The sequence below is a fragment of the Salvelinus sp. IW2-2015 genome, linkage group LG11 (assembly GCF_002910315.2).
Source record: "Salvelinus sp. IW2-2015 linkage group LG11, ASM291031v2, whole genome shotgun sequence".
Classification (NCBI taxonomy): Eukaryota; Metazoa; Chordata; class Actinopteri; order Salmoniformes; family Salmonidae; genus Salvelinus; species Salvelinus sp. IW2-2015.
This window is the reverse complement of record NC_036851.1, coordinates 10,704,930-10,724,818: the sequence shown is the minus strand read 5'-3', so window position 1 is coordinate 10,724,818 and position 19,889 is coordinate 10,704,930. Positions and strand designations below refer to the sequence as shown.

General features: G+C 42.8%; 2 protein-coding genes across 2 annotated transcripts in view; one reads left to right on the top strand and one right to left on the bottom strand.

Annotated features, from left to right (window-relative positions):
• LOC111970558 (voltage-dependent calcium channel subunit alpha-2/delta-2) overlaps nt 1–9,835 on the top strand; it is a 245,971-nt gene extending 236,136 nt beyond the window's left edge. The window contains 15 exon segments of the mRNA XM_070445816.1: nt 960–1,057; nt 1,267–1,357; nt 1,432–1,494; nt 1,790–1,893; nt 2,375–2,473; nt 2,698–2,801; nt 2,901–2,948; nt 3,083–3,154; nt 3,251–3,403; nt 3,555–3,607; nt 3,815–3,870; nt 5,776–5,899; nt 6,110–6,219; nt 7,263–7,348; nt 7,513–9,835. Coding sequence (XP_070301917.1) covers nt 960–1,057; nt 1,267–1,357; nt 1,432–1,494; nt 1,790–1,893; nt 2,375–2,473; nt 2,698–2,801; nt 2,901–2,948; nt 3,083–3,154; nt 3,251–3,403; nt 3,555–3,607; nt 3,815–3,870; nt 5,776–5,899; nt 6,110–6,219; nt 7,263–7,348; nt 7,513–7,635 — 1,384 coding nt within the window. The 3' untranslated portion in view covers nt 7,636–9,835.
• Nucleotides 9,836–11,407: 1,572 nt separating this feature from the next.
• On the bottom strand, nt 11,408–19,870 carry abhd14b (abhydrolase domain containing 14B). Its single transcript, XM_023996045.2, has 4 exons — nt 19,763–19,870; nt 12,764–12,978; nt 12,408–12,649; nt 11,408–11,971 (listed from the first exon to the last, which is right to left on the bottom strand). Exons 2-4 carry the CDS (start codon nt 12,975–12,977, stop codon nt 11,792–11,794), a joined length of 636 nt encoding a protein of 211 aa, XP_023851813.1. The 5' UTR covers nt 12,978; nt 19,763–19,870; the 3' UTR covers nt 11,408–11,791.
• Between the last annotated feature and the right edge of the window lie 19 nt (nt 19,871–19,889).

Sequence of the window (19,889 nt, the reverse complement as noted above, 5' to 3'; positions counted from 1 at the left end):
ACAGCATTACCCTGTTTATTATCCTCCACCACCACGCCCAAACCCCAATCCCTCAACCCCTAGCACTTCAACGTCACACCAATAAGTCTCCTCAGCCRCTGGTCATTTGTTATTGTCAGTCACACCTCTCATTTCTTTTCTTCTGGGGTTCAAGACTGTGCTTTTGATTATGTTGTTGTTGTTATTGTTGCTGTTGTTGCTGTGGGTTTTCTCATATCCTGGTTTGACTTTGTGTGTTTTTTGTTGACGAAGTGAGGAGTGTGACGACACTTGTGTTTTTATTTAGCTGATTCTGAAAACAACATCATTTATATAGCCCACTTTATACAGCCCTTCTCCCTTCCCGCCCAAGTAACCCCTCCCATCCCAACACGGACCCTCCCTGCCCCAACCACTGTTCCTGTGCTCCCACACACCTTTTGCATGTCGCCCGTTGGTGCTGCATGGTTTTGTGTGTGTTTGCATATCCCAGAGGTTGTTCAGTATGTAATCTTGAGAAAATTAAGATAAAGATATAATGTTAATGTGTATAAAAAAGTGACTGAAAATCCCTCCATTTGCATGTTTTCTTTTTGCCATGATCAGACCTTCATCCTGTAAGCTCCCAGCTCTGTGCTGAGAGACTGACAAGTGTATTCACTCAGTCTGCTGTCAGTGTGTGCTGCGTTCCCCAGCCCTCCTCTATGCCATATTTCACTCTGACAGCCTGTCTCGTCAGCATGTTTGAACATCCTGACAACCGCAGGACATGCATGCGTATGAGTTCTATGAGTGTGTGTGTGTGCTGTGAGAGTGTTTGGGAATGTGCATTTGGGTTCATGCATTGTAAATAAGTGCTGTCCGTATCCCGGCTCAAAGACAATACTGTAAGAGGAAAGTGGGAAGCCAGACACTGTATGTGTGTGTTTGTTCTCAACTGTCGTTGGGGCTAAAAAAATGTCACCGCTGACTGTCCTCAGGGAATACTGCAATGAGCTGGAGCTCTCCAACAACAACACTGACTTCCTGCTCAACTTCATCGCTCTCATGGAGAAGGTGACTCCTGACTCCAAACAATGTGAGTCCCTCCATATCCCTCGGGAGAGACTACCGCTCTTCTTACCGCAACCTCGCCACTTGTGGAAATGTAACGGCGGGATCAGAATTCTCGTGGTTTACGTTTTACCTCTATGCACAGTGTTTGAATGCACAATCTCAATCAACAATTGGCTGACAATCATAATGCCTCTTAAAGCGTGTCCCCTTCCTCCCTGTGGTCTAAAACAGGTGACAACCTGCTCCTTCACAACCTCATCCTGGACACTGGCATCATCAGACAGCTGGTGGAGAAGGTGTGGAAGACCAAAGACCTCAACACGTGAGTAGAGGACTGCATGTGTACTATTTGTTTGTGTACTTCCTGTATTCTCACGCTGCTGTTCTGGTTTGCAGATATGGCTTTTTGGCCGTGTTTGCTGCCACAGATGGAGGGATTACAAGAGTTTTTCCCAACAAGTGAGCGTTTCATTAATCTACCTAACTTTCCTTCAAAGTTGTATGTACAGTACATTGCATGTAAAAGCCTCCCAAACATTTGTTTAAAACATTGGACCAACTTCAAGTGCCAAAGGCAAGTCCCTAAAACGTATCTAAATTGTACATTTTGATCATCCTGCGTGTAAACAAACATATAAACCGGTACTAAATATCCAGGATAGTTGGGACCAAGGTAGCTGCCGTTATACGTTACAGTTTAGTAGCTTCTTGCCCTGGCTCTGTCCATGACTTTTAATGTTGTGCTGATCCTCAGGGCTGCTGAGACCTGGGAGGAGGACCCTGAGCCTTTTAACGCCAGCTATTACCGCCGTAGTCTGGACAACAAGGGCTACATCTTCAGAGCGCCTTATCGTACCTGTGAGTAATCATCTGTCTCACCACCACCCAGGCGCTACTACTAAAATCCTTATGGGATCTGTTCTGTTGACTTGTTTGTTGTTCACTCCATCCTTCCTGTCTGTGTATCCTCCTCTTCATCCTCTTCCATCCCTCCTGTCTGCTCTGTGTCTCCTCCTCTTCCTCCTCTTCTTCCTCTTCCGTCCCTCCTGTCTCCTCTGTGTCTCCTCCTCTTCCTCCTCTTCCATCCCTTCCTTACTCTGTGTGTCTCCTCTTCCTCCTCTTCCGTCCCTCCTGTCTCCTCTTGCTCCTCCTTCTCCTCCTCTATCCATCCTCTCCTCTGTGTGCTTCCTCTTGCTCCTCCTCCTCCTCTTCCTCTATCCTTCCTGTCTCCTCTGTGTGCTTCCTCTTGCTCCTCCTCCTCCTCTTCCTCTATCCTTCCTGTCTCCTCTGTGTGCTTCCTCTTGCTCCTCCTCTTCCTCCTTCTCCTCTTCCCATACAGTGAATGATGAGCTGCTGAACCCAGAGAACGACACCATAGGGATCCTGGTCAGCACTGCAGTGGAGATCACAGTGGGAGGGAAGACAATCAAACCTGCAGGTGGGCCGTCGCCGCTCCGCCCCGCACCCGGGACTCTGGGACTCTAGGAGGGAAGGGTTCATTAGCATTGGTGGAGGCATGATGAGTAGTATGGTTTGTTACTCAACTGCAGGCATAGTAGGAATTTGGAGGGAAACAGTAGGAGGAAAATGTCTCTCTCTCTCCACCCTTCTCTCTTATGTCTTTGGGAATATCTCAATGTCTCTCCCTCTGTGTATGACTAGTGGTTGGAGTAAAGCTGGATCTTGAGGCCTGGGTGGACAAATTCAAGATCCTGGCTAGCAACCAAACAAGTCCAACAAGTGACAACCGCCAAGTCCAACAAACGGTAACAAACATAAGGACAAGCTGGAATTGAACCCACACAAAAACATATGAAATTAGATTTTTTTCCTGCCGATCCTTGATGATTATTTGTTCTTGGCAGTGTGGACCAACCAGTGGCTGTGAGATGGACTGTGACGCCAACAGCGAAGTAAGATTAGAAATAATGTTACTATCACGCTTTCAATGGTAGAATATGCTTGAAACTCAGATGTCGTTTCGAGTTAAACAGACTTCCAGTGGGGGGGGGTCGTCATTGTTGTCCATCTGTGCCTCTATCTGCAGGACCTGCTGTGTTACCTGGTGGATGATGGTGGTTTCCTGATCATGTCCAATCAGAAGGACTACTGGAACAAGGTGACCAGTCCTGACAGTTAATACAGAGCTTTATTGAAGCCGGTCTATCCTTGACCTAGCTGCATGTTGTATGACTCTGTATTCCCTCTTCTACAGATTGGCATGTTCTTCAGTGAGGTGGACCCCTACCTGATGCATGCTCTCTACAACAACTCCTTTTACAACCGGAAGCAGTCCTTTGACTACCAGTCTGTGTGTGACCCGGTGCCGAGCAGCAACACCGGGGCTGCACCAAGAGGAGTCTTTGTGGTAAGGACAACAGTGAAAGAAAGATATGGCTGTAGCCCTAATGAATGAATGAAGAACGGGTGGAAGCTTGAAGGCTAGCAAATGTTAAATTGTGAATAGTCAACGTGTTCATGTGTTAATGTTTCCCCTCTTTTCCTCTCGGTGTGGTCAGCCCACCATTGCAGACTTTGTGAACCTGGCCTGGTGGACATCAGCAGCTGCCTGGTAAGACCAGAGAATACAAAAATACTATGACCTGAAACACACACTGCTAAAACAAAGCCTTGCATCCTTAAAACAATATAAAAAAATACACGTGTTTAATGTGTATATTAATATTGTATTATACAGGGCACATTTGGAAAAGAGACAGAGGTCTCAATATGTTTTGTCTGTCAAAATAAAGACTAAATAAAAATGTTTCTGCCTCAGGTCCCTATTTCAGCAGCTGCTCTGTGGAATGGCTTACCACAGTTGGTTTGTCACAGGTGGGTACAAAGCGGAGATATTCTGTGCTCTATGTGTTTACCCTACACTTTTGAAGTGTTATATCACTGTCATATATGCTTCTTTATAATGGAAAGCGACTGCAACACTAGACTGTACTAGTGATATACAGTTGAATTCAGAAGTTTACATACACTTAGGTTGGAGTCATTAAAACTCGTTTTTTCAACCACACCACACATTTCTTGTTAACAAACTATAGTTTTGGCAAGTCGGTTAGGACATCTACTTTGTGCATGACACAAGTCATTTTTCCAACAATTGTTTACAGACAGATTATTTCACTTATCATTCACTGTTTCACAATTCCAGTGGGTCAGAAGTTCACATACACTAACTTGACTGTGCCTTTAAACAGCATGGACAATTCCAGAAAATGATGTCATGGCTTTAGCAGCTTCTGATAGGCTAATTGACATAATTTGAGTCAATTGGAGGTGTACCTGTGGATGTATTTCGAGGCCTACCTTTAAACTCAGTGCCTCTTTGATTGACATCATGGGAAAATCAAAAGAAATCAGCCAAGACCTCAGAAAAGAAATTGTAGACCTCCACAAGTCTGGTTCATCCTTGGGAGCAATTTCCAAACGCCTGAAGGTACCACGTTCATCTGTACAAACAATAGTACGCAAGTATAAACACCATGGGACCACACAGCTGTCATACCGCTCAGGAAGGAGACACGTTCTGTCTCCTAGAGATGAATGTACTTTGGTGCGAAAAGTGCAAATCAATCCCAGAACAACAGCAAAGGACCTTGTGAAGATGCTGGAGGAAACAGGTACATAAGTATCTATATCCACAGTAAAACGAGTCCTATATTGACATAGCCTGAAAGGCCGCTCAGCAAGGGAGAAGCCACTGCTCCAAAACCGCCATAAAAAAGCCAGATTACGGTTTGCAACTGCACATGGGGACAAAGATCATACTTTTTGGAGAAATGTCCTCTGGTCTGATGAAACAAAAATAGAACTGTTTGGCCATAATGACCATCATTATGTTTGGATGAAAAAGGGGGAAGCTTACAAGCTGAAGAACACCATCCCAACCGTGAAGCACAGGGGTGGCAGCATCATGTTGTGGGGGTGCATTGCTGCAGGAGGGACTGGTGCACTTCACAAAATAGATGGCATCATGAGGTAGAAAAATTATGTGGATATATTGAAGCAACATCTCAAGACATCAGTCAGGAAGTTAAAGATTGGTCGCAAATGGGTCTTCCAAATGGACAATGACCCCAAGCATACTTCCAAAGTTGTGGCAAAATGGCTTAAGGACAACAAAGTCGAGGTACTGGAGTGTCCATCACAGAACCCTGACCTCAATCCTATAGAAAATGTATTGGCAGAACTGAAAAAGTGTGTGCGAGCAAGGAGGCCTACAAACCTGACTTAGTTACAGCATCTCTGTCAGGAGGAATGGGCCAAAATTCACCCAACATATTTTGGGAAGCTTGTGGAAGGCTACCCGAAACATTTGACCCAAGTTAAACAATTTAAAGGCAACGCTACCAAATACTAAATATTATACCAAATATTGAGTGTATGTAAACTTCTGACCCACTGGGAATGTGATGAAAGAAATGAAAACTGAAATAAATCATTCTCTCTACTACTATTCTGATATTTCACATTCTTAAAATAAAGTGGTGATCCTAACTGACCTAAGACAGGGAATTTTTACTAGGATTAAATGTCAGGAATTGTGAAAAACTGAGTTTAAATGTATTTGGCTAAGGTGTACGTAAACCTCCGACTTCAACTGTATCTGGTGGGGCCGAGCGCCATTTGTGTTTAGCAGCCACTTGTATTGTTTTTGTATTGTATTGTTGTTGCTTTAATAAAAAATAAAATACAAACGTGTTTGTCTTTGCCTGCGTGTTGTAGATGAGGTGGAGGCAGAGGGGATGGACTCCAGAGAGACCAGCTGTGTGACGATACAGACTCAGTTCTACTTCACCAACATCAACAGTTCCTATGACATCCTGCAGGACTGTGGCAACTGCTCCAGGTGACTTCACTATACACGAACAACTCATACACAAACATGATTCGCGGAACATGAAGTTCGGTAATTAGTCTTGAATTCATCTAAAAGTGTGTGAAGTGCTATCAGAACTAATGAAATAGAGACATCATGAAGTAAATGAGGCTGATCCAACAGTGAACAAGCTTGTCATATAAGAAGGGTTTGTTGTTGATACTGTCTCTCTCTCTGTAGGCTGATCCATGCCAAGAGGTTAAACAACACCAACCTGCTGTTTGTGGTAGCAGAGAAGATGCCCTGCAACACCTGCGAGGTGGAGAAACTGTCCCAGGCGGAGACAGAGTGTATCCTTACCTATCAGGGGAGAACGACTGCCCCCTCTCTTTGACGCCACGGATGTTCAAGGCCGACCGCGGTACTGCAGGCATTGTTCGCCGAAAACAGGATCCCCCATTATAGTGAATGGAAAAATTGCCATCTTCGTGGTCAATCTTTGTGTAAATCCAAAAATGTTTTGAAGACAATCATAGTACCAATAATTGCTTCTAATATATGTCCTATTTTCTTAAATCGCACACAAGAAGTTTTAATAATATATCATATTATAAGGATAATTTATACTGAACAAGAATATAAATGTGCAATCATTTCTAAGATTTTACTGAGTTACAGTTCATATAAGGAAATCAGTCAATTAAAATGAATTCTCACTAACAGGAATGTAAACAAATTTGGGCACAAAATTTGAGAGGAAAAGGTTTTTTGTGCTCATGAAAAATTTCTGGGATGTTTTATTTCAGCTCATGAAACATTGGATCAACACTTTACATGTTGTGTTTATATTTTTGTTCAACGTAGTCGCTAATGGCAGCCTGCAGTACCCCGGTCGGCCTTCAACTTGAGTTACTCAATGAGAGGGGGCAGCACTGAGCTAGCCTGCAACATCACTTCCTGGAGTAGCTCAAACTGTACATGTTATCTCCGTGTTAACCGACTTCATGTGTCTTCAATGCGCTATTGAGTCTTCACATAGGAATGAATGGTGTCACGTGATGATCGATGGCTTTGTCTGTTCATATATACAGTCATTGTTACCAACACATGTACACCTGCTGTTGGGAATCTTCTCCTTTCATTTGTCTCTCTTTACGGACTCGTTTATAACAGTGGCTGTTTTTCACATTTAACTCACTGGTGTTATTGTCAAACCATGTGAATTTTTGCATGTTGTGTTAATCTTTGAGTTAAATCCTTTTTCCATGGCATAAACCTGTGTAAGTGGGAGAGGAAGCTATAGGGCAGGTGTGTAAACACATGGAGACTTGAGAGTGACTATACAGTATGCGTGTAGGTAGTGTGAGTCATTCCTTAGCCACGCCTCTTCCAGTCAAGGACGATAACCCATCATGTGAGGATATGAGTGCAGCGAGGTATCGAAAAGGGCCAACTGTGTGCTACGACTACAATCTCGCTGTAAGACTTACAACTGAGCGTACAACTCAGCACCTGTGTACACAGACACTAGAATAATCATGCGCACGGACCCTATTTTCACAAAGACACACACCATAGATATTCATTTTGTATTTTCAACATTTTTACTATATCACTCTAAACGTGTCTCCTTTCCTCTCCAGGAGAACACATCTGACTGCGGGCGCGGCCACTCCTTCCGCCCCTCCTTCCAGACCCTGCTCACGATTCAGCTCATCCTGCTCTATCCAATCGCCAGCACCCATATTCTGCCCCTCCTACTTTAATTTTCCTCTTGTCTGCTCCCACCAGCTATGTCCATCCTAAAGCCCCCGCCCTCTCCCCTCTATGCCCCGCCCCTGCTCTAGTCGTAGGTAATAATGGGACTTTCTGCCACCTGCAACTCGGAAGCCCTGAGTACCGCACTACTGTACCCAGCTAGCTTCTATTGTTGTCTCTTAGTGACGGTTGCAGGACCTTTATGTCCTCAGCGAGTTACCTACCGTCATCCATTTGAAGATATTTTGGTGGTGTTCCAACCACTACAATCACCAGAGGCTGTCAGAATAGAAAAGGTCCCACCCACATCAACAGGACAAGTGAGAAGTGAGAAGTGAAAAGACAAGTTGGATGCCGTGTCACAGAGCTCCAGCCGTCATGGATACAGCAGAGTTTAGGTTGTCTGTTTCCGCCTCTGTTAGTCAGACGGGATGAGGAGACATTGCCTCCATCGCTCTCATTCATCTCTGGTCTGCTCAGAGTCTCACCACTCTGTCATGTGTCTCTCATAGGGGGCTACTGTGCGTACCATTCAGCCATTTATAGTTACTGTAACAAGAAAATTAAGGTGAGAAAATAGCTTTCAAGTATACAAAAACATACAATTATAAACTGTTGAAGTGATGAGTATTCAAACCATATATTAGAGTATTATTTGCAATGGAAGTTGTTAGGTGTTACATGAATTTATTTATGCACTATATCTACTTCTTGCCAAGATGAGATAGACTTTTCATGTGGTCTTATTTGTATAGCCAAATTAGTGAGCGGAAAAAGAAAAAGGCAGAAACGGAAGCTGCAGAAATAGTGGTAGAAATAACTGAGATTTTAACTGACAGTGGCTGAATACCGATTCTTCTTGTGGGTCCTCTACTGTTCTTCACTTGAAGTTAGAACTTTTTCTGCCCCTGGAAGCACGGCACTGTATATATAATCATTGTAACAAATGGTAATATGGAACTATTCTATCAAATAGTAGTCTTACAAAGAATTACATCTGACGTCTTTGGTCATCCTAGTTGACTAATATTAGGTAATGAATAGGTAATTATGTGTCCGAATCAGACAAAGCAACTTCTAACTTTTCCCTTGCAAAATAAAAAGGAATACTTGCCTACTCCTATTTATTAGGGATCGGTATTTAGCCTCTGAAAAGTCTGACCGTTTCGGCTTCATTGCTGTAGGTGGTGTATAATACAGTACTATCCTTTCTGATCAATGGACATTCTGACATCTTCTACAGATGGATGATGTAGGACCCCAGTGACAGCTAACCCCTCTGCCAATCCTCATACAGCCGCTCCACCATGTCCGCTAATGTTCCTAGGACTGTATTTGTATGCGCTTATAACCTGTTGCCACCACAACAGATAAACAAATATCTATTCCGACTGGCCTATAAGCATCTCATTTTAGATGCGGGTGGGTTTTGGCAGACCTTAGCTTGTATTACCTTTGACAGATGCTGTATAACTTCAGACCATTTGCTGCTGGGAGATTGGGGCTTAACATTTCTCGTATAAAGAAATACAGCAAAGGCCAGTACTACTTATGGTGACGACTGAACTGCAGTCAGGGTGTGTAATCCATGTCATTCTGATCAATTTGAAGTGAAATGTCATTAAACTCCCATGTTTAGGAGCCACTCTCTGTTGTCATAGTGCCTTGGTGCACTGTTTTGGAAAGCATTGGCTATAGAGCTACTGTGCAGTACCTTTATAGAACAGCCACCCTAATGGCCGTGGAGCTACAAGATTTTTATAGAGCCAGTCTATTGGCTATCTATCTACAGTAGCTTTATACACCATATTGACTAGGAGGATATTGTATGTTAATGTCCAAATTGGCTGTGGCTATTAGCTGATGTACCGTACCAGGGCTTACTGATTGCCACCATATAACGTTGCTGTACAGTACCTTTACAGGGCCATCTATAAAGCTACACTATCAGTATAAAGCGACTTAACTGGCCACAGATCTACCTTTACAGAGCCACCTGACTGCTATCGTTGCATTTCTGCCTGAACCATATGTGCGTTTGTGTTTGTGTATGGGTGTATGTTTGTGTTAACCCTCAAAGGGAATGTCTTTAAAACTGAGAGGATGAGGAATGACACTTGTTGTAGCGTAGCTGTTTGTTGTTCCAATTCCAACGAGGAAGAAGTGTTATATCAGACGTAAATATGGAGATAAAAATGATCCAATCCATTTTCTTCTGACCGGTTTTCTCAATATATTGTCACGAGGGAGCTGCATTCAGAGGTGTTCAAAAGAATGTTTAATATGTCAGTGTTTTTCTGTTTCTAAGGCAACATAATGACAAAGCCTCTCTTAATGCCTTAGTGTTCTATCAAGCGCTAATTCAGTTTCGCTCCACAACACACACACACACACCAACACACACACACACACACACACACACACACACAACACACACACACACACACACACACACACACACACACACACACACACACACACACACACACACACACACACACACACACACACACACACACACACACACACACACACACTCAAATATTTACTTTTCTTCCGAAGACTTCCCAATCCAGAATGTTGAGCTCTGAATTTGAAGGGGTTTAGATTTTCATGTGTTCGTTCGTCTATAAAACGATGTGAGTTTCTTGTACACATGCCGCTTTGATTCCTGGTTGGAATGGAGGACTTCCATAGTTTATATTTAACTCTGAATCTGTGTTGACTCTGAAATCCCTCCACTTCTCCTCGCTGTCTCAGTTTGTTAACGTGGACACATCCTAAACCCCAAAACCTCCTTACTGTGTAACCCAATACACACATAATGTACTGTACAGTGACAATATCATTTTTTGCAAGACAAATGTTAGGTAATTGGCATATTATCTCAATGAAAGACTGGGCCAAAAAGATATTCTGAATCGTAATTGGCTCCTTTCAATGTATGGGTTCACCATTTTAGAAATGACTCTTGTAGTTCTATTGTATTCTATCACAGGAATTGTTTGTCCCTCTGTAGATCGCAACATTCACATGTAACACTAACAGTTATTATACCTACACATGCACAGATGGGGATGTTCAGCTCTAGACTGAAGTAAGCCAAGGATGTTTTATTCCCCCTGTGGGATGTCAGAGGCCAGCTCAGGGAGTGGTCTCCACAGATCAGCATGGAACCGTGTACAACAGAAGGTCAAAGAATCATGAGTATTCTGTGTGTCCCCGAAGTGGACACAAGAGATGTGCTGAGGGACACAGGTCTGTTTTCTGTGGTTTGCGAAATTTACTTTTGCCCCCAAAAAATAAAAAATAGGAACAGCTTGGGGTGAGAGGAAGGGGTCTGCTTTACGGCCAGCCTCAAAGGGAGGGTCTTCACGTGGCCTCCCCCTGCCCCTCCTTACCCTTGCCGTGTCCGTGTAGGTGCGTCTCTGTGGGAAAGACACGTATGTGATTCTGTAGTCTGTATAGTCTGGTGCTATGTTGACCATTGTTATGCCAAATGTGTAAAAAAAAAAAAAAAAAAAGTAAAATCTGTCAAATTTTAAGTGAAGTAAAAAATAGGAATAAAGTAAAGATAAGTTTGAGATCTGAAATCAACCGTTTTTGATTTGATTTTTTATTTTTTTTGTGTGTGTGTGAGTGTATGTGTGTGCGTGGAAGATTTAGCTCCCTCTCTCTGGGCATTGGTCCATGTCGCTCCATTCTTTTGTACTGATGAAGCTAAAAAAAAAAGAAGAGGGCAAAATTTGTAAAATATTGTGTCTGTGACTCCTTGTAAAATATTTTCAAATTGTTTATTACAGAGAATCAGTTATTAAATAATGTTCATATTTTTCACTTCATTTCATTGTGTGGTGTTTGTTTTTGCATTTGTAATACCAGGACTCATGTCAGGTACATACATCCTGTATAGGCTACAAACACACAGTACGAGTACAGTATATCAGCAAGAGCATAACGAGTTGTACTGAACCACAGTTGCAGGTCTCCAAAACACCACACGCTAGTCTTTGATCAAAATAAATCTAGACTAGCTTTTGACAAATTAACAAACAACATACAGTATCATTTTTTTTTTATATAACTAAATGTTGGAGTGTTGGAATAGGAATGGCCGTATAGTGCTGCTTCCATGGACAGATATCCCAAAGACACTGAACAACATCACAACGTATTGAGAAAGTCAGAGAGAGCTCTGTGCCACGTGGCCGGGTCGTCCAGATAGCACGCATGTCCTGCTCCTTTCATCACCGCAACCTTGTGATTGGCCAGGCTCCTCAGGTTGCTCAGAGAAACCTCTCCAAGCTGAGCATCCTGGTCTCCATAGACAATCAAAGACGGAGTCTGGAATGAAAGTGGAGGTGGTTTGTTCAAATGTTACCCGGTGTCACATACAATGGCCACGATTCAATCTGAGCGCGGGTTGTATACGACGCAGCTTTTGAAGGAAATTGCCTTTGAAAGCGGCATTGTCTACAACCCGCGTTCGGATTGAATCCTGACTAAAGTCACACAGCACCGAAACACAAGGCATGTTTCATAGAAGCAAAATCAATGTTTGCAACCAACCACAGAAGAGAAAGCAACCACAGAGGAGAAACCAACCACAGAAGAGAAAGCAACCACAGAGGAGAAACCAACCACAGAAGAGAAACCAATCACAAAAGAGAAACCAACCACAGAAGAGAAAGCAACCACAGAAGAGAAACCAACCACAGAAGAGAAACCAACCACAGAAGAGAAAAGAAAGAGCAGAGAGCTATAATCCCTCAACACACACCTGTATGCTGCTGTACTGCTCTGCTGTGAATTTCTCAGTGCAGATGGGAGCCACAGGGATGTAAGCCCGGACCAGAGCCTCGTGCTGGAAGAGGAAGGGCAGGGAGTACATACCACTCAGGGAGGGACTGACCACCACCACTGGCCCCATCCCCAGTGCCTCACACACCTGCTTCAGGAACCCACCAGGGGCCAGCTCTCCTACAGCAGAGGGGGCTACTGCTGACTTAGATTGGCCAAAACCTGGGGGTGGGGAGAGGGGAGAGAAAGAGAGAGGTGGGAGAGAGGTGGTGTTACAGGTCAGAGATTAATTGAGTAATACATTCTCACTTACTAGTATTTACAACCGAAGCTCACCTGGTAGGTCGATGGCCACTGCACGATAGCCAGCTTTGGCCAATGTCTCCAGTGTTCCTATATTGAGCCAGTTCTCAGATGAGAAACGGATGCCGTGCAAAAGCAGGACAGACAGATGGACTTCACCTGTGGCCGGTTCAGCTTGTCTGTAAAACATAGGGGCCTTGCAGGATTCCACATGCAAGCTCCCTTCTGTCATTTTAGCAGCACACATCCTATGAAGGAGGATTAAAAATAAAAAATTATATAAATTGGGTGGTTTGAGCCCTGAATGCTGATTGGCTGACAGCTGTGGTATATCAGACCGTATGACAAAATATGTATTTTTATTGCTCTAATTACGCTGGTGACCAGTTTATAATAGCAATAAGGCACCTCAAGGGTTTGTGGTATACGGCCAATATACCACGGCTAAGGGCTGTGTCCAGGCACCCCGTGTTGCATCGTGCTACAAACAGCCCTTAGCCGTGGTATATTGGCCATATAGCACACCTCCTCGGGCCTTATTGCTTAAATATATCATTACCAAACATCAGAAAACTGTGAAAAAGTTCAAGCCGAAGTCTGTAAGAATTACATAATAATAATTATAACTAATGAACAACTAACTATACTTTAGAATTGGCTTTAGTAACAAGTAAATCCTTGCTCTTTTAGCACGTAATAACCATATTAGTGTAAGTATTAGGACCTCAAAGAGGTTTTGTCACAGACTGGGTCTTTTCAGGAGGAAGAACCACACGGACCTGGATGTGGTATTGGAGTATGTGCAAAGTGAAATCAACGGTAACAGATAAATGCAAGACTAAAGATGGTTGCATCTCCATGAAATTCAGAGAGGGTTTGTAGTAACACAAGACACTATACGAAAGATCTATAATCAAGCTGTTCACTCAATTCTCAAGGCGTGAAGCTTAGGCGCGCACGACGCCCATATGGCTTATCAACTCATTTGACAAAGTGAAACCATATGGTATTGCAATAAATGGCTGCATAGATACTTTAGCCATTACTGTATGTTTTGTCAGTCCGGCTTCATTGACTAGACGTGACATAGTAAATGTAAATCCAAGACACTCAAATTAGTATGATATGTTACAGTACGTTTGGTATGGTTACATAAGACAGAATGTTACTTAAGCAAAATTGGTTGGGGTGGATTGGTGGGCGTATAACGCAAACGTCTAGCAACCCAAACGTTGCGTGTTCGGATCTCATCACGGACAACTAAAGTTTTAGCTAATTAGCAACTTTGCAACTACTTACTAGCTATTCTGCAACTACTTAGCATRTTAGCTAACCCTTCCCCTAACCTTAATCCTTTAACCTAACTCCTAACCTTAAACCTAACCCCTAGCCACACCAAATTGAAATTCATAACATATCATACGAATTGCAATTTAGAACATATCATATGATGGAGATTCACAAATTAATACATACTATACAAAACATATCAAACTAATGGGCTTGGCGTGGATTTACATTTACTATGTTACGTCTACACCTGAGTCCAGGTTGGTTTTGTCTTTGGAAACCTTGTTACTAAAGCCAATGCTAAAGTAGAATTTCACAAGGCATTTCAACTTTCATCTTGAAATATAACTGCGACTTTTTTCTCAAAAGGTATACTTTATTCTCAAAAATTAAACATTATTCTCAAAATTAAATTTGGACATCATTCTCAAAATATTTAGACTTTATTCTTGAAGTTTGATTTCGAGTTTTTAAAGCACTATCTGTGCAATACCAAACCAGTCGCGTAACTTGTGTGGGGGGGGGGGGGTAGGGTGGTCAAGACCCCCTAATATTAGAGACAGGCCAATTTGACACCCTCAATAATGCCATGATGAATTTGATGGATTGGGAGAGAAAAAATTCCCACCATAGTTACTGGCTTTCTGTGGATTTACACACAGTTCTACTGCTGCCAATTATGCTTTTGGTATGGCCTGGTCCTCAGCGGCCATTGTTTGTGAAGGGAAAAAAAGTTGCGCACGGCTTGTAACACGGAACCCAAACCGGCTGCGCGCGTGCGCCATCGTGCGCTATCGTGCATAAATTTATTTTGCCCCCCCACACCAAACGCGATCACAACACGCTGGTTAAAATATCAAAACAAACTCTGAACCAATGACATTAATTTGGGGACAGGTCGAAAAGCATTAAACATGTATGGCAATTTAGCTAGCTAGCTTGCACTTGCTAGCTAACGTTAATTTGTCCTATTTAGCTAGCTTGCTGTTGCTAGCTAATTTGTCCTGGGATATAAACATTGAGTTGTTATTTTACCTGAAATGCACAAGGACCTCTACTCCGACAATTAATCCACACATAAAACGACCAACCGAATCGTTTCTAGTCATCTCTCCTCCTTCCAGGCTTTTTCATCTTTGAATTTATATGGTGATCGCATTAAAACTTTCATTGTATTACCACGACAACCGGCAACAAAGTTTGTCTTTCAGTCACCCACGTGGGTATAACCAATGAGGATATGGCACGTGGGTACCTACTTCTATAAACCAATGAGGAGATGGGAGAGGCAGGACTTGCAGCGCGATCTGCGTCATAAATAGGAACGACATTTATTTTAGCCCTTGGTGTCGCAGATGCTCGTTGGCGCACGCAAGCAGTGTGGGTGCAATAATTGAATAACATGGATTTCTATATTTATTTTGCGACGCTCGCGCACGCGACGTGTCCGGTCTGGTCAGCATGTAAGGAGAACGGAGCAATAGCTCCTCTTTCTCTCTCTCTCTCTCTCTCTCTCCTCTCTCTTCTTAACAAACCCTTAATTCTGTGAGATAGCATGTAACAAATAAAGAAGTACAGTAAATTCATAAGCACGAATAAGAATTATATAGAAAAGGATATTGGCCCACCCTAGTCATAATTGATAGGGATGCACCTGACATTGCACAGCAGTATTTTGTTTTGTATGTACTGTTTCTTGATGAGTAAAATGTATTCTATTTTATGGGGAGTTTATGGGGCATGGGGGGAGGGGCATATGATGTTCCCCCATGATGAAAGGGGGCCAAAAAAGTTTAGAAAGCTAGGGGTCTAAGACACTGCGTCTCAGTGCAAGAGGCATCACTACCTGGTTCAAATCCAGGCTGCATCACATCTGGCTGTGATTGGGAGTTCCATAGGGCGGTGCACAATTGGCCCAGCGTCGTCTAGGTTTGGCCGGGGTAGGCTGTCATTGTAAATAAGGATTTGTTCCAAACTGACTTGCCTAGTTGAATAAAGGTTAAATAAAAATCTAGCTAATGATTAGCACAAATACAGATGGGAAACCCCATGCTTTAGCCTATTTCTTTATAGCCACTATGCTACATTAGTTGGGCTACAGGTGCTATTGCTAAATAACACACCAGCCTGAATAAAAGGACCAATGTGTTGTTAGGCACATTTTTGGAGTGGAAAATTATATTTTAATGGTGTCACCATCATTTTATTTTCATTACTTTTGGAGTAGAAAAGTCACTAGAGCTGCATTCAGTAAAAAAAAATAAGTAATGCAATGTTAAATTCCAGTGGCGTGCCGTGGGCCTGGGGCCTGGGCCTTCAGTGAGGTACTACACAGTCCCACCCGAATTAATCCACCTCTTATTACCATCATTATGATGCCATGACTCTAGACACTATACATTTAGACAGAAACGCAGTAAACCAGGCGTTGCGTCACCTTGAAATTGACAAATTGTACATTTTGGTAAACAGTGTTACATTGAATGTGTCAATGAGTCTTTTCAATATTTCCCTTCACCTTTTCATTGTGCAGCTCCGTTGCCCTGTGCGCTTGTTTTTTGAGCTGTAGATCCACTCCGGTGTCCCCAAAAGTTTTCAAAAGCACAATTCCTTGTAAGTGCCCAGCCGTACTTTGGAGTCTCGTTGCTGCCTTGGTTAGACAAACTCAAGTTTGCAAAGCCAGTGTGGCTCCAAACACCAAATCGATCACTTGCAAATAATAGGGCATTCCCAGCAGTACAGTTTGCAGTGCTTCTCGGAGCCTGTGAGCCATTGACAGCGCTCGTAGTTAAACTTTGAAAGTGGCTTTCCCGCCTGTGACAGGCTTTGTGGCGTCGGGCGATCTCTCCTTACAATGTCTAACTTTTCTTAAAAGTTCGTCTTGAGAATGGCTATAATTATATCCCGACCAAATCGATATCCTCTCCTCCTTCCGCCATTGTGGGTTGAAAAAACAGCTTAGGAGTACGTGAATTAATTCGTTTATCAAATTCAGTTTCCTAGATCTGCATAGACCTGCCCATAGACTGCTCTCAATATTGGTAATCCAATCAAAAGACGTGCACGCACTACGCCTGCTAGCTGGCTCCTGTGTACACTGGAGCCAGCTAGCAGGCGTACAATAGCCAACTCTAAAGCTGATTGGTTGACACTAAATTTTCATTTCCATTCACTATAAGCTACAAGCGCCCGCACTGTTGATTCTGAAGGCCTGAGGGCAATTTTAGACCCCTGGCAACACATGATGGCTGAATATGATTGGATAAAAGATCTAACATAAAGACCACCCTCCAAATCTCAACCTGGGGCTGGAAGCAGTGCAACCAAGAGGAAAGCTATGAAATAGAAGAGTATAACTCTTACTCTGGGGAATAATTAATACATATTTGTGGGAAAATATATTTTAAAAAAATATAATATATCTGATGATGTTTAGCCAGCAGAGAAGCCTTGCAGGCCCTGACGGCCCCACACGTAAATTCAATGGAAACAGTGCCTTTCTGAACGACCAGTTGAAAAATAAGGGGTTGGCTGTGGGTTCAAAATGCACAGGTGCCCTTCAAATACGTCACTCATTGTTTCAAGCCACACCCACCAAACGGAGCAAACATAGGCTACCTTTTCAAGAACGTTGAAGAACATTTTGAGGAAAAGTGTTTCAGTGCAACCCATTATGCAATGTAGAAAACGTTTCAATCGAACTGAATGGACCCCAGAACTGACTTTCTCATTGTCGTTCTACAAAAAAATTGCCAATAGTGGTTACTTCCTAACTGATAGAGTTAGACCGAACAGTATTAAAGTACTTCAGTTTGTATTGATTATGAATCCTCCATTCCTGGGGTCCAGCAAAATTAAGGCAGTGTATACCATTTTAAAAACATTACAATACATTCACACGATTCACAACACACTGTTGGACCTCAGGCCCCTACTCCACCACATACAAAATAATCTACAGTACTAAATTCTGTGTATGTATAGTGCGTATGTTTTGTGTGTGTGTGTTGTGTGTGTGTGTGTGGTTGGTTTGTGTGTGTGTGTGTGTGTGTGTGTGTGTGTGGTGTGTGTGTGTGTGTGTGTGTGTGTGTTGTGTGTGTGTGTGTGTGTGTGTGGTGTCTGTGCCAATGTTTGGTTGCTTCACAGTCCCGCTGTTCCATAAAGTGTTTTTAATCTGTTTTTTAATCTAATTTACTGCTTGCGTCAGTTACCTGATGTGGAATAGAGTTCCATGTAGTCTTGCTCTCGTTAGTAATGTGCGCCTCCCATAGTCTGTTCTGGACTTGGGACTGTGAGAGACCTCTTGTGACATGTCTTGTGGGTATGCATGGTGTTCAGAGCTGGGCAAGTAGTTAGAACAGACAGCTCGGGTTGCATTCAACATGTCAATACCTCTCTATAAATAAAAGTAGTGATGAAGTCAATCTCTCCTCCACTTTCAGCCAGGAGAGATTGACATGCATATTATTAATATTGGCTCTCTGTGTACATCCAAGGGCCAGCCGTGCTGCCCTGTTCTGAGTCAATTGCAATTTTCCGAAGTCCTTTTTTGTGGCACCTGACCACACGACTGAACAGTAGTCCAGGTGCAACAAAACTAGAGTCTGTAGGACCTGCCTTGTTGATAGTGTTGTTAAGAAGGCAGAGCAGCGCTTTATTATAAACAGACTTCTCCCCATCTTAGCTACTTTGCATCAATATGTTTGGACCATGACAGTTTACAATCCAGGGTTACTCCAAGCAGTTTAGTCATCTCAACTTGCTCAATTTCTATATTATTGATTACAATATTTAGCTGAGGTTTAGGGTTTCGTGAGTGTTTTGTTCCAAATACAACGCTTTAAGTTTTAGAAATAGTTAGGGCTAACTTATTCCTTGCCACCCACTCTGAAACTAACTGCAGCTCTTTGAGTGTTGCAGTCGCTGTAGTAGCTGACATGTATAGTGTTGAGTCATCCGCATACATAGACACTCTGGCTTTACTCAAAGTCAGTGGCATGTCGTTACTAAAACATTTTTTAAAAGCAAGGGGCCTAAACAGTTGTGGTTGGAATATATTGACACAATTATCAGGAAAGTTTTGGATGTATTTGCCCTTCAGAATTCACCAGAAACAAGCATTTATTATCATTACTTTCACCTCCCAGGGGGGCATGACCCCCCTAGAAGGGTGTTGACCCTGGAACCCATTGACCTGGACCCCCCCAATTTGCAACACACAGTTACACCCTTGACCACCACCGTTGATGTATTTTTTTATCTTCACTTGGCCCTAATACTCTTCTGTACTTATCCTAAAGGCCTGTTTAACGTTTATGTCATAGGAGGCTCTGTAAACGCATGTAGAGTACTACAGATGTCGCGTCATTAAAAACTATGTGATAAACGCATGTGTAAATCACATTCATCTGCTACATTAGGCCTGTTGGTGGCCGATTGATTGTAGCCTATGCAGTTCATATCTAGTGTCGGTATGCAATTGGTTGCGTGTGTGCCGTGCTGTGGAGAAAGCTATACTGTCGCATTCCATGTTCGCTTGGCCGAGCCACACAAAATGAAATGTAGTCTGAGGATTCCTGGCAAGTTTTATGTAATCGATCTCCTGCGAAAGTTACAGCTCAAAGCGTATTGCCCAAACAGTGATCAAAGTTCACATTTTCTCTTTTAAATTTGCAAACACATTTATTCACAATTATTTGATTAGCCGAAATGTTAATGCATGTAAGATAAATATATATTTACCTTCACGCCGTCTGAGTGGCTTCTGTCTGAACGTAGTTTTCTTTGTAGTTTCACTTTTCAACGGAAAAACAGTCTACTGTAGTTGCAACCTGGATTCTACTGACGTCCAGTGGTGACCGGGCGTATT